Source organism: Lygodium microphyllum, chromosome 7, assembly GCF_053477565.2.
Source record: "Lygodium microphyllum isolate KBCC chromosome 7, Lygodium_microphyllum_v1.1.10, whole genome shotgun sequence".
In the NCBI taxonomy this organism is placed as follows: Eukaryota; Viridiplantae; Streptophyta; class Polypodiopsida; order Schizaeales; family Lygodiaceae; genus Lygodium; species Lygodium microphyllum.
This window is the reverse complement of record NC_141141.1, coordinates 36,431,817-36,450,123: the sequence shown is the minus strand read 5'-3', so window position 1 is coordinate 36,450,123 and position 18,307 is coordinate 36,431,817. Positions and strand designations below refer to the sequence as shown.

Here is an 18,307-nt window from a genome sequence, read left to right as displayed (position 1 = left end):
AGAAAAGCTCACTGGCATAAAGTCTCGTAAGCCCAATGGCTATTAAATGACTACTACTGTTGGCCTTATGATAGCTATTGTCAAACAAATGAGAAGAACATCTGGTTACTTCACAAAAATAACTCAAAAGTAATTCTTCCAGAATTCTCGCAACTCAGATGATTTGGCAACTCCCTTGGCTACACCTTGGCTTATATTTGAGGAACATTCGTGGCATTAAAAAATCACCAAAATTTTGCAACCAGCCCAAGATGAGCATGTTTTACGTTACCAATGAGAGTTAAATCAATCTGCGAGCTTAATCATAAAAAAGCATCCATGAACTACGAACAAGGCCACACTAGAAACCTTACCATACTTCCTCCTGAATACATCATGTGAAACAATGTATTCTAGACAACTTAGTAAGAGTTATGTGCATGCTGAACAAAGCATAATCAAACACAAATCTCATCTCAAATAAAGTGCAGTTCAAAATATCAATACATTCCGGGTACGTATAGCAATCAACAGCATAGTTTTTAAAGAAAGACAAATCCAAAGTACATAGCCTCCCTACTTGTCTCTACTTTCCCTAAAAACAAAAGCTATGTGCATTGTCTCTCTTGAAATTCTTGAGCTAGCAACAGAAGACAAAACATCCACAAGCCAAAACCGATAAAATCCTCCTAAGTAGTCATTCACCTAATTCTCACTCAATGATATTTGCCTAGTTCTCACTCAATGATAAGCCTGCTAGCTGATCAATAGTACTGTTGGAAGTTGTACTGCCTTGGGCTAAGCGCAGAACTTCCATTGCCTCGGCAACTTTAGCTTTCAAGGCATCTGGAGACTCAATAAGATGTAGAACCTCAGGCTGATCAAGTTCCAAAAGCATTCCAGTAACTTTACCAGCATGATCATGTTCCAACTGGTCAACCAATGGATAAAGCTGTTCACCTAGCATCTGCAATCAGACAATTCCAGAAATGTTTTTCAAAAAATGTTTGCCTAGGATGATGAGAGGTGAGGAATTTGAAAACCAGCGCAGGAAAAAAAAAAAATTGAACCGAATAGTACCACTCGCTGTTGTTCTGGTGAAGCTGATGCTAAAGCAGAAGCAAGAGCAGTGACAGGTATGGGTAAGCCTATATCAGCTGCAGTGAATTGGCCTCCCATTTCAAAGCCACTAAGACCTTGCTGAGGCACCTCATTCCTTGGTTGCTGGGAATATCTGAATCCCCGATTTGCCCCACGTGGAAGCATCTGAACTTGCACCTCAGACAGGCATTAGTATCTACCGAAATGACACCACCAGGCACACTATGAAAAATGATATTAGTCACAACTCTTACTTGTTGATGCATTTGTGGATGAGGCTGTGGCTGTGGAAGAGATGGACCTCTCCGACCACCAAAACGCTGACCTTGTTGTCCAGGCCTTTGTACAACAGGCATGAAGTAGTTTGGAATCTGTGGTCCTCCAGGTCTCATGCCATGGACCATTGGTGGCTGATACCCAAGACTATTTGGCTGATGAATGATTGAAAAAAGTCATTAACTCAAAATTGCCACCACAATTAAAAACCTGTATAGTTATTTGGGCCATGCAAGTTAGAGACATATAATTTCAGATTCCAGTGACAGCACAAGCAATTGGAATGCAGACTCCCTCAGGCCCAAACAGACTGATGCAGATGAGAAAGTCAGTCTCATGATGAAGACTTTGGGAAAACATACTTGCAGCAAATTTTGAAAATAATTTTTCAAAAAGGAGCATTGGAATTTGGGCATGCATCTCCCATGACATCCACTGGACCAACTTCCCAGGTGGTTTTGACCTAGACACTAGCTTTCAAAACACAAGAATAATGCTCACTATCCCTTATGATGCATTACCCAGATCCTCAATCATGTTTTGTCAGCACTTAAACACCATACCTCACCAGTGAAACAGAACTCCAATACAAGATAGAGCTTGGCAATCTTCACCCTAGATATTTAGTCTAGCATTTAAACCTTCACATAATTGATCTGTTTTAATAATGCCCCGCTGTGCTGCTTTGCCTGGAATGCAAACTGCCATCCCTGTGTATGACTTGAAAAACCATGCCCAATTTAACATGCCTCTTACCCAGCTTAGCTAAGAGTTTCAAACCCCTGAATGCTGACAGAAGGTAACATTAGGGTTGCGCACTAGCAGAGCCTAATGCCATGGCAAACAGATTTTGGCTCAAATGAGCTAACGAGAGAGACAGAAAGAGAGAGAGTTCGGAGACAGGATCTGATACAGATGCGCACTCAAAAGAGTCAGTCAGGTCACTACATGGATTTACATCTGACCTATTTGCATGACTAGGACCTGAATCTATGCCGGAACTCTCAGAAACTCATCCACAAGGGACTGCACTGCAGGGCACTTTTTAAGTCCACAATGAGATTATTAGTTCTGTGTAAGGAAGAATCTTGTTTAAATACAAGGACGTTCCAGCTGCAGAAATTAGCATGATGAGAGACACCCACACGCGCGCGCACACACAGAGGCATGCAGACTTGCACAAGGGTAGGTGCCTCAAGCCAGCCAAATTTGGAAGAAGTTGGTCAGTCTATCAAATGCAGAAATCTTTGCTTTCTTAACAATTCTTCCATCCTGTATCTCACGGATCTCATGGCCTGCACATTGCTAACAGTCTTTTGCAGGAGCTACCTTACCTTGCCCAAATCATCCTCAACCATGGTCACCACCTCAGAGAAGTGTATCAGGCTTCTCTCCATAGCTGTGCTCTCTGCCATCTCCATGGTGTCAAGGTCCATGCTCTTGTGCTTGAGATTGATGTAAGAGCTTTTAATGCCCACAGAAGAGAAGCTCAAGCACACGAGGTTATCCAACACTCTTCAAAGTGAGACAGGTGGTGGCTTGAGGGGACACGATATTCAGGCCTTGCCATGTAGAGCTGGAATTAGAGCATCACATGCATGGATGCCCAGTATGCCGTGAGATTAAGGGAAGAGAATTGCTTGTGTAAAGAGGATTTTGGCCTGCTTAGTCGAGTGATATATTACCCTGATCAAAATCAATGGAGAACAAGCTATACAAAAGTAATACTAGAGCCCAGGGCAACGAAAATCATAAGTTGAGGGGAAGAATCACCAAAGAATTCAACAGAACCAAGCAAGTGCATACTATGACCAAGAAAAAACATTGGCAAGAAGGACCCATGATTATATAAATCATGTCAAACGCAGATTGGTCAATTCCCCAAGTGACATGACAGTGCATGCGCTCTCAAGTAGACTATAATAGTGGATAGAGTAAAATTTCTACTCCTGTAAAGACTGAGTTTCCAACATTGCTGGAGGCTGGAACTGATCAAACTGTTCCATTAAAAGATTATGCACTTTTATTCCCAGTTGAGTTGAACAAACTGCAGTGTAACTGAGACTTGTCTATACCTGAGGTGGCATTAAGGCAGGGTGAGGTTGCCCATAAAATACTTGCTGACCCATTCCCGGAGCTGCTGGGTGGTACATAGGGGCTGGACTGGCAGTAACCGGGGGAGGAGCACCTGCCATAGATCGCATCTGAGCAAACTGAGCCTGGACCACAAAACAAGCCTCATAGTTTAAGCATCTTAGGACAAAAGATATCACTCACATTTCAACTCACATACAAGATCTTGAGACAAGAACAATATTACATAACTAACCTGCAACCTTGCTCGCCTCTCATCTTTACGTTGTGCTACAGCAACATACAATGGCTTACTTCCAACCATTTTACCATTCATTTCATTTACCTGCATGCCAGACAATCTTAGTTCCAACTTTAAACAAAGACAGATGATGCATGCCAAGCATCCACAGAAAAACCATTTCAAATACATGCTTAACACCAGAACTCTCAGAAGTTTTGCTCATTTCTTCATCTCACTTTGGTTTCAAAAGCTCTATCAAGTCTAATATCGTGACCATGTCCCTGAAAGCATCAAGCAATTCACTAAGTGATTCTAACTGGTCTGAGAAAAAGACAACGAGAAACCAATGATCAGGATTCAGCAACTGTCTGAACAACAGCAGCTCATTTGAGCAAATTTGCAATCAGAAAACTCATAAGACCATTACTCAAAGGCATAATTTCTAACTATACCTTTTCAGCTAGTAAACCTGACATTGATCTCGGCTAATCCTAGTAGCAAATATTGGTGTCAATAACATATACTAACTATGATTTTCAAATTGCTGCCTCGCTGTTGATGTAATCTCAATCATTGCTGCATTTCCAGGTTGGCATCCTCTCTCAGTCAAATTGCTGCCTCGCTGTTGATGTAATCTCAATCATTGCTGCATTTCCAGGTTGGCATCTTCTCTCAGTCAGAGAGCTGCTGCTTTAATCTGCATTGCCATCCTCAGCCTCAGTGACATGGTCAGCTCCGAAGACTGCTGCATTCTGCTACAAATCACAGAATCAACAAGCTATCCCAACCACCACAAGGTGTTGGCGACGAAGGAAAACACTATGAAGAAGCTATGGCAGGTATGTAGAGAAGTAAAAAGATGGATAGAAACAAGTGAGACTACCATGTGAGTTGCCACGAAGATGGTGGATCCATAGTCATCTTTGACCAAAAAGGGATAAATGAGCATAGATGCATGTTTGTAAGAACTGAATGCGAATGCATGGGGCTATGCAAGAGGCAATGCAAATCATCATGCTCGTGCAAAATGCTATGCAACAGTGCCACCTGGACAGTGCCCTCCCAGGGGAATTATTCACTTGCCCAACGCCCTTTTACAATCGTAGTCATCCAAAGCATGCAAATAATGATGCAATGTACAAAAATAACCATTTGTGAAGCAATAAATGAGCCAAAATCCTATCACCCCAAAGAGAAGAAGGCCACCCCTTCTCAATGTGAAAGGAAAAGCCAAAGGGAATTACCCTTTCCCCTTAGTAAGATAACTATTGCCTTTGTAGCCTTGTTAAGTCATTGGGCAGCTGACGTGTACCCTTTGTCTGATGGCTAGCTTGCTTGGGAATGGGACACCTTGGGGTAAAAGAAAAATCTATGGGTATGGGTTAGCACATAATGTGGAGTGCGCGAGGATTGAGACAGTGTGAGAGAGATCCACAATGAGAGAGGGACAGAGTGCAAAAGAGAGTGATGAAAAGAGCGAGAGCATGACACTCAACATAGGTACAATCACAAAAAAGTGTACCACTTTAGGTTTTTGATAATATATATAAAGTACATGTGAGGGTGCGTGCACACTCGAACTACGTGAAAGGCCAAGTGACCCTTTATTCCCAACAACCTCCCACCTAAGGCAACGTGCCTGAAGATAGAGGAAAGAATCACCTAAGTCTTTGTATGTACAAAGCTGAAATACACATACACTATCCAACCCCCATCATCTGGCGGCAATGAGCAAACTGCTATGCTGGAAGACCATTCGTGAGAAGGTCTGCAAGGTTATCATCTGTATGTACCTTGACAAGCTCAATGCTTTTGTTGTCAAGTACATCCCTGATAAAATGATCACCTATATGTGCTTTGTCTTTGCATGAAAGATAGGATTCCGTGCTATCATGATAGCACTCCCACTACCACAATGAAGGATAGGAACCTCTATAATGCCAAGCTCTCTCACTAAATGTGAAAGCCATAAAGCCTCCTTTCATGCCTCAGTGGCAGCCATGTACTCTGCCTCTGCAATAGACAATGCAATACACTTTTGCAACCTAGAGATATCCAAGAGACTACTCCCCCTGTGAACGTAAACACATATCCTAAAGTAGACTTCCTACAATCAGGATGACCAACATAGTCTGCATCCGTGAAGCCAACAACAGATAACTTCTACTTCCCAAAGCAAATACACAAGTTCTTTCTGCCCTTAAGGTATCTCATGATACCCTTCACTGCTTCCCAATGCTTTTTGCCAGGATATGCCTTGTACCTCCTAACCACTCTCACTGCAAATGCAATGTCGGGAAGTGTAACAACCATAGCATACATCAAGCTACAAACAACTGAAACATAAGGAATCTTGGCCATCCCCCCCCCCTCCATATTGAAACGATGGAAAACCTTAGTAACAAACTCCTGCTGATAGAGAAGACCCTGCGATCTATCCCCAAGTATACGCATGCCAAGAATATGATTGGCCTCACCAAGTTCCTTCATATCAAAGCTACTGTGTAGGCTTTATTTCAAGGAGTCCAAAGCATGAACATCCCTGCCTGCAATCAACATGTCATCCACATACAAAACCAAGAGAATAAGACTGTCACCTACTGTCTTCTTGGTGTATAAGCAATGATCAACTTGAGATCTATGAAATCCCTGAGATTGCATAAATGTATCAAATTTATGATACCATTCTCGTGGTGTATGTTTCAACCCATACAAGCTCTTGTTGAGCTTACATACCATGTGCTCTTTCCCCCTGCAGCACAACCCTTAGGCTATTGCATATAGATTTCCTCATACAGATCACCATGTAAGAAAGTTGTTTTTATATCCATCTGTATGAGTTCCATATCTTCAAATGCAACCAAGCCCAAAATGGTTCACAAAGTAGTCACTTAGACTACGGGAGAAAAAATTTCATCAAAATCAATGCCATGTTCTGGCTTGTATACTTTAGCAACAATCGTGCCTTGTACTTTGGCAATGAACCAGAAGTGACTATCATTTTGTAAACCCATTTGCATGGTAGCACTTTCTGTCCTTTAGGCAAATGCACCAAATCCCAAGTACCATTTTTCATAAGAGATTCCATCTCTGACAGCATAGCCCTATACCATTTCTTGCTATCTTTTCTATCCATTGCTTCCTTGAAGCATGACGGCTCACCACTGTCTGTCAACATGACATAATCAGCCACATAATTAATACCAGGAACAAACTTCTCTGGCTGTCTTTGCCTTCTGGTCGACTTGCAAACCCAATGATCAAGATTTGTTGGTTGTTCAACCTACAAATCTGCATTAATAGCTTGCTGTTCTACAGGTTCAACATGCTGTACAACTGGCCCTGGTTGTTCCAAAGGCATCTATTCTTACTGAAATTGTGGTACATCATAGGCAATATCTTACTAATCATTTACAACAAGTATTTGTTGCTCTCTAGTGGACATTCTTTGCTGTCCTATCAATACATCTTCCCGGAATACAACCCTTCTAACTTCCTCAGTCTTTTCAAGTTGTTTGTGCATGCAATCTTCCCGGAAGATAACATCATTGCTACATACAGTTTTCCTTTTTTCGAGATCCCATAACCTATTCCCATTTCGCCCTCATCACCATATCCTTAAAAAATACATTTACAAGACTTTGGCTCAAGTTTACAACATTCTTCCTTGCAAATATGCACAAATGCCTTGCAGCCAAACACTCTCAAGTGAGCATACAAAGGTGGCTTGCCCGACACGCTTCTCGAGGAACTCTTCCTCCCCAAAAACGCGAGGAACTCTTCCTCCCCAAAGACCTGTTCAGTGACCGATTAATCGAGTATATTGCTGTCATAACAGCCTCTGCCCAAAAACCATGAGGTAAAGCAACATGTGATAGCATTGTACGGACCCTGTCTTGAATGGTCTTGTTCATACACTCTACAATAGCATTTTGGGGTGGTTTGTGAGGGGTGGTGAGCTCCCTTTTAATCCCTCTGCTATCACAAAAGTCCTAAAAGACTATGGATACATATTCCCCATCATTGTCAAAGAGAAGACACTTTAATGTCTTGCTGGTCTGATTTTCAGAAAGTGCCGAGAATTTTTTGAATTTATCCAAGGCCTCGTCTTTACAACAGATTGGATAAACCCATACTTTGTATGTGGTATCATCAACAAAAGTAATGAAATACTTCTTTCCCCCTAGAGATAACTCTAGCATCTGACATACATATGAATGTACCAACTCTAAGGGTGAAGACTTTAGAGAGATTTTTTATGTGACGTTTGAGCATGCTTACCATAAATACAACGATCACATTGTTAGAGAGAGATTTTATATGCAACATTTGAGTATGCTTACCATAAATACAATAATCACATTGTTCAAAATCAACATACCTCAAAGATGACAAATAACCCAAACGAGAAAACACTTTCATTCCAATTTGACTCATGTGTCCCAACCGGCTATGCCACAAAGAAACACTTGGCTACTCAATTATGGCGACTACATGGCCACACACGCTAGATACGTGCAAAGGATGCAAAGTATCACTTTGAAGCCCTTGGCAACAATGTGAGAGCCCTTACAAATTTTTCATTTACTATCCCCAAAGGTGGTATGATAGCCTTCGTCATTTAGCTACCCTATGCTTATCAAGCTCTTCTTGAGCTAAGATACATGCCTCACATTATGCAAAACAAGCATGGAGCCATGCTGAAATTCCAATTTCACACTGTAAATACCTGCAATCTCACATGCATATTTTTCCCCCAAGTAGACAACACCATGTGCACCACCATTGTGGTTAGAAAACCACTCATGATGCGGTGTGACATGAAAAGACGCACCTGAATCAAGTATCCAAGTGTGCATATCATCGTCAGATTCTACAATCAATGCATGTGCACTCAAAAAAGAAGTAAGAAGTACATCATCGTCACTGTCATTCTCATGAGTAACTACATTTACCTCTATCTACACACTGCTTTCCTTTGCAGATTGGCTGTCCTTTTTCTCAACCTTGTTGTCATCAGTGTTTTTGCTTTTGCCTTTCTCTTTCTTCAAGAGAAAACAATCCCGTTTGTAGTGCCCTTTCTTGCCACAATGATGACACTCCACGTTTTTGCCACGAGACTTGTTGTGTGCTCTTTTTTCGAAACTGCCCTTTTACTAAAATCTGCCCTAGTGTGCAATGCGTTAAAAGACTTGTTTGCTGAATTATTTTGCTTGTTGAGTTCTTCCATTAGCAAAGAACTCTCCACGTCAAAATATAACAGCTAAGCATTTGAGTTACTCAAAGCTATCCTGAAAGTATCCCAACTTTCAAGCAAAGTGCATAGCAAGAAAGTAGCCTTGAACACATCATCAATGTGAAAATCCAAGGCAATTAGCTAACTGAAAATTGAGTTGAACTCTTTCAAAAGTACAGACATAGCTGTACCTTCCTTCATGTGAAGGTCCATCTAACTTTTTTAGCCAATAAACCTTGCTAACTACACTTTTCTAAGCATACAATTCTTCAAGTTTTTGCCACATTGCATATGCCGAATTCAGCTTCTCAATGTTAAAGAGCAAGTCATCTAACACTGAGCACTCTATGGTAGAGCGTGCAAGCTCATCCAAATCATTCCACTCTTCTTGTTTCATACTTGCTGGTCTTATTCCCTTCACTTTGATGGGCTTCCCCTGCTTCTTCTGCACCAAGACATTGTAGCACTATTTTTGCCATATTGCAAAGTTGAGTGCACCCTCAAGCTTCTTGATGTGCAAAAGGTTGCTGTTTTCATTGTTTCCAGCCATGATTTGCAACACTAAATTGAATCAAATGTAAGCAATTGCAAGCCCAAATACCGCACAAATGACCATGATACACAGAAAGACCAACCAGCAGTGAAAATCAAGAAATTGCAGAAATTTCAGATTTGCAAATTGATTTCCCGAATTAGAGAATGTCTACTACTGCACTCCACAAGCAATTAGAGCCAAATGTAAAGGCCAATGCCCCAATTACATGTGAAATCCCCAAAATTCTGCTGCAATTTCTGCTCAAAATGCATTCTTGGGCACAAATTTGATGATTGAGATCAAAAGCCCCAATTTTTCAAAGGCAAATCCACCCAAAATCGCATCAATACGTGTACCCAAGTGCATATACTAGGCAATTCTTGCACAAATTGATGAACTTCTACCAAAGCCCCGATTTTCTAGAGTACGGTGTACACAAATTTCAATGAAATTAATGAAATTTCACCGAAAAGCCCCAAATTTCTTGGACAAATGTGCACCAAATTTGCAATTTGTGAATCAATTTGTCTTGTTTAGCATCGAAATCACCAAATCCAAGAAAAGCCCCAATTTTTCGGGTCAAATTGCACACTATGCGTAGGCATGCGAATGTGCATCAATGGGAAGGGGAGAAATTGCAAAATTTTAATTAAAAATGACAAAAAATCAGAACGGTCAAAACATTGACCACACCGCCTTCACTTGCGCCAATCATAGCCCCCATCACTTGCTAGAATGCCCCCTTCGCTTATGCCAATCATGGCTTGCTCACAGCAGTCCGTGACCACCGCTTGTCAAGCCGTTGCCTACTCACAGCTAGCATAGCCCAAATCTGTTCCCACTTGACAATCGCCTACTCCACCAACTATTCGCTTGACAGTTGCATGTCTCTCGCCTCACTACAACTAATCACTGCATGTCCAACTCACACCTAACTTGCCTCGAGAAGCGTGCACTCCTTGTGTTTTGATACTAGCTTGATGTCGAGTACACAAGGATCGAGACAAAGTGCAAGAGAGACATACACAATGAGAGAGGGAGTGAGTGCAAAGTAGAGAGTGAGAGCACGACACTCAATGTGGATACAATCACAATAAAGTGTGCCACTTTGGGTTTTTGATCATATATATAAAGTACATGTGTAAGGGTGCGTACACACCTGGACACTATAAATGGCACAGTGACCCTTTTTTAACCAGTTTGACAATACTTGCCCACAAGTCTACACATAAGCATACATGTAAACTAGAGATTACACACTTAAAATCACTGAAGTCTACAATCCCACATCATTTATCAGCAGATAGAAAATTGCTAAGAAAATATGAGTCCAACAAGCTGTTTTCAGAACAAGGTAAAAATTTCCATTACAAAAGTGGAGCTTAGTTTTCGAATACTATTTTTGTCTTTAAAAATACTCTAAAAATAACTTGCAGCATCTATAGGAGATCACTTTGAAGTGGAAGAGCAACTTAACCTTAATAAAGCAGTCCTTGCAACAAAATTTATTTCTTTTGACATGCAAATGTGTCATAGACTTGAGCAGTCTATTCATAAGTGGACATTTGCATCCACATGTTTTAAGTTAATTTCTATCAGTGAATTTAGAGTGCCTCAGTAGGTATTGTGGGAGAAAAATTATTTGTGCATGTACTGTACAATCAGGGAATATCCTATTGAAGGCCGAAGAGCCTACGGATCTTGCTTCCGGATTATTACTTAGGGAATCAACCAAAGTACATCTTGAAAATGGACAACTTCCAGGCTTTCTAGGAGCCTTTGAAATCCATCTAATGTCCTTCAAAGTAGCCCACTATGACAGTTACAACTCAAAGCCCATCTGAAAACCCTAGAAGAAAGTAGAATGACTCATCGTAAGTTAAGAGTCCAGCTCTTATTAAGTTCCTTCAAGTGTGCGTTTTCATAATCAATTGAGACTCAATTAGGACCTCTTCTAGCTGACCAGTTAAACATTCTCCAGTCCAATACCTTTTCTAGCATTGCTGAAGTCAGTACTTCTCAAGCATGCTTACTCTTCATCTTTTGCCAATATATATTTCAGCATATCATGTGCTCTCTCTACAGCCCCATCACAAACCTTGACCACCATCTTGCTGCTTTTGCAACACCAAAGGTATAGGTTTTTACTGGTAGGGTGATTTCAACCTGCTATACCTCCACTTTTTCTCTCACACACATTCCCAGCATCACCTACTGGAGAAAACATTTCCTGTGAAGATATTTGATAAGGGCAACTTCATTCCCATCCAGCTTTTATTTTTCCATAACCCAGTCTCAGACATCACAAACAATGTTACAGCAAATGTGTCTTAAAGGAGGATAAAGTATAGGAAGCACCATAGGATAACCTCAATATATATTACTATACACACAATTTTCTGTTCCTAGCATTTGAAGTTTTCATACAATTACATCACTTTATGAAATCTAAGCAGGAATGGATTGGCAAGTACACACAGCTCGTGAGGCTTCATCAGGAGAGGAAAAAGCCACAAAGCCCGAACCCTTGCTCTGACCATGAGGATCTCTCATCACCTAAAAGATAAACATTCATTCGTAAGATGCTGTCATGAGAAATGGTTGAAAGACAGTTTGACTATTAAGCATGCTCAAGGAAGCTGATAAGCATACCTTGCAAGAGGTGATGGTACCAAAACCAGAAAATATTTCCTTCAACTTCTCATCGTCAAAGTTATCATCAAGATTTTTCAGGTAAAGGTTTACACCTTGCAACTTTTCCATTCTTTCCTTATTTAGCATCTCAAACTTAGCCCGCAACTCTGCCTCCCTTTCAGATTTCTTCTGAGCTCTTCCTACATACCAGTCCTTCCCATTAACCTTTTTCCCATTTAGATTTTCAACTGCCTTTACAGCATCTTCAGCATTTTCAAAGTTCACGAACCCAAAGCACTTAGATTTCCCATCTGCATCCCTCATAACCACTGCACTGCTAATAGATCCAAATGCACCAAAAACTTTCTTTAAGTCTTCATCAGAAGTAGATTCTGTGAGATTTTTTACGTAGACATTGTTGAAGTTAGATCCTGCACTTGCCAAATCTCGTTCCTGCCGTCGCATGAAGGGGCCAACATAAACCTGTTTATCATTGATAAGCATGCCATTCACTTTGTCTATTGCAGTCTGAGCTGCCTCCTCATGTTCAAACTGAACAAACCCATAACCTTTAGAAACCCCCGAGTTATCCACAGCCACCCTACATGAGAGAATTGGACCGAATACTGAAAAAGTATCATACAAGGACTTATTATCGATGCTTTTGTCCAAGTTCTGTTGCAGCAGAACACAATTTATAAGGTTCAGCTAATATACTTCAAGCCCTTCTTTAACAGTAGAAACATGTTTTGTTGCCCTACCTTAATGAAGATATTCCCCATCCCACTCTTACGAATGCTTGGATCACGACGAGAATACATAATCCGCATGGGCTTCCCATTCACATTGGTAAAATTTAGAAGTTCAATGGCATTCGCAGCTGCAAGAATTTGGAAGAACAATAATCATATTACAACTCTCAGGATTTTGTAGAAACAAGTTTGCACACAACCTACAAAAATAAGAGGTGAACTTATGACACCTATATTGGAGCAAAAATTTGAAAATTTGCAAAATAGTTTACAAGCTAAACTCCACAATCAGAAGAAGCATAACTTCAATCTGAAGACTATCACTACTTATTTGCCAAGTTTCACTGATTGAGAGCACATACAACAAATGCCAAAAGGATACAACATGTACGGTTTAATTGACTGCCCTACCACAAGACTCATTCATTTTACTAGCACATAGCAAATATTCATGAAATCTTATTTTAAATGCCAAATATGACTCATGTATTCATGCACTAGATTGTGAAAACATGTAATGACTTTTAAGAGAGGCTTATTTGTTATTGTTCATCCTGTTGCGCATAAGCTTACTTTAAAGGTCAATTTGCAGCACCTGTATTTCAAGAGAGATCAAGTGACTTGTCCATTTCCTGTCTTAATTTCAAAAGAAAATATTAAATCATGACCTCCAACACATGGCTCTTAGAAATTCTAGCTGTTTATCTCAGCAAGTATAAGCTCTTGGGAGAAAATGTGTGTGCCGGTTAAATCCTTTTAGAACCTGGACAATTACTTATACCATTTAGGACTTACTTTGTTCTTGTCTGCAGGACAAACAAAAACACACAACTCCGAGACTGAAATGAGAAAGTACTCAGCTCCCTGATTTCACACCTAACAGCTACCACTGAGAACTCGTATTTAATAGAGCTTTATAGAGCTCTTTTTGAACGAAAACCTCTCCAATCTCTCTGGTATCACACATGTAAGACTTGCGGTGTTAAGATAGGGTCTGTGATTGATGCTACTGATCAATTTGACCCTAGCTTAGATCTACAAGTCAAGTGTAGAAACTGCAACATTTCTAGCCATGAATACAATGTCGAGACATTCAAAGGAGCCACCGTTTCAGTCATTAAAATTAAGGGTGAGAGAGAACAACAGTAGCATGTCTTTGGGTACTGAAAGGGATCATTGGCATGAAGGTGCATATGTCGGTGGTACAGTCAATCACAACAATGAAGGTGCACATCGCAGACAGCCAGAAAAGCTACTACGATCATGTATGGCCACAGAAGCATGAAGCTTTAATTACCTAGCAATAAGCAATGAAATGGAATTTACCATCTTGCGTATTGTTGTAATTGACATAAGCATAGCCGAGGGACCTCCTCGTCATGAGATCCCGGCAGACCCTGATAGAGAGAACCTGGCCAACCTGGTTGAAGATCTCATACAGCTGAGCTTCGGCGACATTAGGCTCGAGGTCTCCCACGTACAGGGAGGTGGAGATGAAGGGACTAGCTGGAGTCACGACAGCCGCTGCAGGTGCCGGAGGAGGAGGCGGCGGAGCAGCAACCATAACAGGAGCCTGCTGAGGAGGAACGATCTGCGTCATTTTGTAAGGTGAATCGAAGCTTGCACGACGAAGCACTCAAAGGCGAGGACCACGCGGACCAAAAAATGATTAGATCAAAATGCTTGTAATGCTCAACGGATGATAGGACAATGTGTCTATGCGGAGTAGAAGTGCTTCGATCCTTCTATTTAGGGTTTTTCACTCCTGCGATTCGATGGATGTGCAGGGATTGTAAGGAAGGGTGAGGGAGGAAAATTTTGTTTCTAGGTAAAAGGAGGAGACGGACAGACAAACAGAAAAAAAAGAGAGAGGAGGGAATGGAAGAGAGAAACACAAAGGAAACAGATATGAAGGTAGGAGGATGAGAGAGAGACGGAGAGAGGGGGGGGGGAGGGGGGAAGAGGGGAACGATAGACCGAAGCACCGTCGCGAGGGAGGCAGCGTGGCTCTGCAACTCCAAGCTCCTCACTGTCTTTCCTTTTTACTTATACGTGGCCTCAAAAACCCCTTTCTTCACGAGTCAAAATCCGCCCTTTTTCCATTAAATCCTCAAATACCCCATTTAACAATGCGCCCATGAGTTAGCAGTCCTGGAATCACAATTCGTTTCCCACTTTTCAGCGGCTTTTCAGGGCCGAGACCACAATTTTGTGTTGCACCCTGGTCCTTGACATGGTGCCCACTGTCCAGCACGGAAGCCACAAGGACTTGTTGACACACAATAGTGCCTCTAACCATAAAAACTTTCAATATCCCTCCGTCTTTTACAATATTAGCCATTACTCTTTTCCCCTAACAATAACAACTTTCAACGTTGCTTCCTCTTTTCTAATGCATATTTGTATTAAATAATCGAATATATCTACATCGACAAGTGATGACAAGCACTGCTTAAAACACTAGCCTCACCTTGCTAAAATGCTTGCAAGTGAATGTCTTGCTTATATAGTCTAAACATCTCTTTAACTAGGATTTTATTTTATTCTCCTCCCTCATAACTACTCTACTACGATTTTCCCAGAAATATTGAAACACTAAAGCCCTAGTTACATTCCAAAGCTTTAGCATTCCTTTGTCCATGTTAGCAACATTTTTGAACAACACCATTCACATCTTTAGGCCTTCCTTGAATCCAATCGTTTTGAACCATTCCTTGACCATACTCTAAAATACTTTCGCATCCCTATAGCACCAAACAAGTGAGAAACTGACTCCTTGCTGGCTACACAGAAAGCACAATTTCCACTCCCTTTGCCCATCTTGCCCACCCTAACCTTAGTTGGAAGATTCCTAGCTACCACCTTTCGTAACAAAAGATTGAGCTACTTACTTGGTGTCACTTTCCATACACCCTCATGTCTCTTTCTCCACATGTAGATTGTCATGTGTAGGTATTTTGATCTCCAAGAGCATGTTGTCTTTATAGCCCCTCTATTGCCCTTTCCTTGGAAATTAACCCTCTTCTTCAACTTGATCACAAGCTTCCCTTTATAGTTTACCATGCATTCTAACTGACTCTTGAGCCTAATTGAGCTTTTTGGGCACTACTCTTCCTTTCTCCTCATGAGAACCTCTTGCAACCAATCATCTTCCCTCTCATCGTGGTCATGTTTGACACTAAGCTCTTCCCCCATTGAGAGTTTTCTACTCTCAAAATCCCATAGATCTTTCCAGCGCACTATTCCCTTCCCAACAAGTTTAACTGCCATCTTGGGGTCCATGGATATATGTGAAAAATTCAACTCAAAGCCAAAGGGGAATGTCCATAAAGATAGGAGTAGGGTGACTTCACCCTTTCTAAGTTATCCTCTAACCACTTTAGCCCTTTAATGACTTCTCTCGATCCATTTGGCAATGCCTTGATAGACTCGTACCCCTAATATGAGTTTTAATGTTGACGACTATCAATTTATCTTACCACATCAACGACTCCAGTCTTCCTCCTGAAAGCTTGGCTAAACTAATAGCATGCTTCTTGATTACCATATGAGGCTCATTTTGTTGTCCCCTTAAGAGCAACCCATATGTGAGTCTTCTAGCTTTCTCCTCGGCCTTCTCTAGTCCTAGCCCACCATTGCAAAGTGGGGCTATTATGACATCCCAAGCTACAGCATGCCATCTTTCTCTTTCCCCATACAACCACATGGACCTCCTTAGCATTTTTTCAATATTTTCCCATTAGCTTTTTGCCAACTTTGTTACACCCAGAACAAACATTATAGTTGGAGACACAATCCTATCTACTACAATTAGCCTCCCTTGGAGGAGAGGGGGAGCTTAGAGTACCTACTAATTTTCTTTTCCCCCTTGCCCATTAGCCATTTCATCTTCTACCCTATATGATGCCCGACCCCACAACGGCCCCTAAGTATCTAAGAGCTTCTCCAACCTTAACCACTTTAAACCCATATTGCTAGATCCAATCTTGTGGCTCCTACACACCCATGAACAACATCTCAATCTTAGATCTATGCACCACTGCTCCAGATAACTAGGCATACTCATCATATACCTACACAAGATTGCCTACATTGGCTTTGTCAACTCTAACTATATTAGAATGGTCATTTGTGAATAATTGCAAGCAACTTATGTGCCATCACATAGGGGAAACCCATGAATCACTCTGCACTATACTCTAAAATCCATAGCCTTGAATAAAGGGTCTACTGCAACCAACAGCAAACAACAAAAGGGCATCCTTGCCTCGTAGATCTTTGTAAGGCAAAGGGTTGAGACATATACCCATTTACTCCAACTTTAGCAGTTGCATTCGAAAATAATGTATTTACCGTATTATAGAAATGAAATCCAAAACCCAGCTTCTCCATTACCATGGGCAAGAAGTTCCACCTCAATCTATCCTAAACTTTGTCTAAATCCATGTTTATCAAAACAAAGGTACCCCTCCATCTCCATAGCATACTCTATTGAGATCACCATGTTCAAAATGGAATCTTGAATTTTCCTACCATGCACAAACCCATTTTGGGCTTTATGAAGCACCTTACCCAACATAGATTTCACCCTCAAGGCCATGGCTTTTGTTACGATCTTAAACATAACAATTAGGATGGACAAAGGCCTTCATTGCCCCGATTTATCCCCTATCAAAGATTTAGGTAGTAGCTTAATACCTTCATTCAGCTCGTGTGGGATTTCCCCCGTCTCATGCAAGTTTTAGCATAGGTGCATATATCCCTACCGCAAGCCCCCCAAATAGCTCCATATAATTCAATTGAAATGTTGCCTAGTCCTAGGGATTTTCCCCAAGTATTGTGGGGGCTACCCCTAGGGTGGATGATAACAATGAAGAAAGGGTTCATATGTTCCTCCAACCATTCGAGAAGGTGATGGGGGAGATGAGTCCTCTCTTTCAGGATGCCCCTTTTTCTACAAAAGAACATTGCTTCCTCTTTTGCTCTCATTTCTTTTGGAATATTAGCCATTACTTTACCTATATAGTCACTCCTATTGTTATTTCAATGTTACCATTATATTTTGGTAGTATAGAACAAGAGGACACAACTATATGAAGGAATATCTTCAAAGTACAATTTTCCTTCACCTTCATGCCCAATGTTTTTTCATTGCATAAGTCTAGCTTATAAGAAGCAAGCATAGCCTCAATTATTAACTTATGTTGTTAACATGTTCTCCTTTCTAAAGTGCCCTTGATTAAGAGAATTTTGTATGCTTGTTTAATGTATAGGATAGAGTTTGGCACCTTGTTGCAAGAGGAGATTAAGGGAGCAAAAAACATGCTGCTCATTCATGACCCATTAAGAGTCAAAGCATTTGATTCCAAGATGTTGACTTGTATGTGTATTTAGGTTGAGAGGGACAAAAGAGGAATTGTGCCTAGTGACAACAAAAACTAAGAGGGAAAACAAAGTCATTTTTTCCTTGTTGCAAG

At 41.0% G+C, this 18,307-nt stretch overlaps 1 protein-coding gene across 1 annotated transcript; it reads right to left on the bottom strand.

Annotated features, from left to right (window-relative positions):
• Positions 1-434: 434 nt before the first annotated feature.
• On the bottom strand, positions 435-14,835 carry LOC148033345 (polyadenylate-binding protein 2-like). Its single transcript, XM_087681256.1, has 9 exons — positions 14,157-14,835; positions 12,840-12,958; positions 12,097-12,753; positions 11,923-12,000; positions 3,686-3,775; positions 3,432-3,575; positions 1,335-1,511; positions 1,060-1,245; positions 435-946 (listed from the first exon to the last, which is right to left on the bottom strand). Exons 1-9 carry the CDS (start codon positions 14,428-14,430, stop codon positions 710-712), a joined length of 1,962 nt encoding a protein of 653 aa, XP_087537382.1. The 5' UTR covers positions 14,431-14,835; the 3' UTR covers positions 435-709.
• Between the last annotated feature and the right edge of the window lie 3,472 nt (positions 14,836-18,307).

Excerpts from the sequence above, each read along its gene's own strand:
- LOC148033345 (XM_087681256.1), bottom strand. The coding sequence starts at position 14,430 with ATGACGCAGATCGTTCCTCCTCAGCAGGCTCCTGTTATGGTTGCTGCT. Across the intron at positions 12,001-12,096 it reads GTACCATCACCTCTTGCAAG|GTGATGAGAGATCCTCATGG; the intron begins GTATGCTTATCA and ends TTTATCTTTTAG. Across the intron at positions 3,576-3,685 it reads AGAGGCGAGCAAGGTTGCAG|GCTCAGTTTGCTCAGATGCG; the intron begins GTTAGTTATGTA and ends TTTGTGGTCCAG.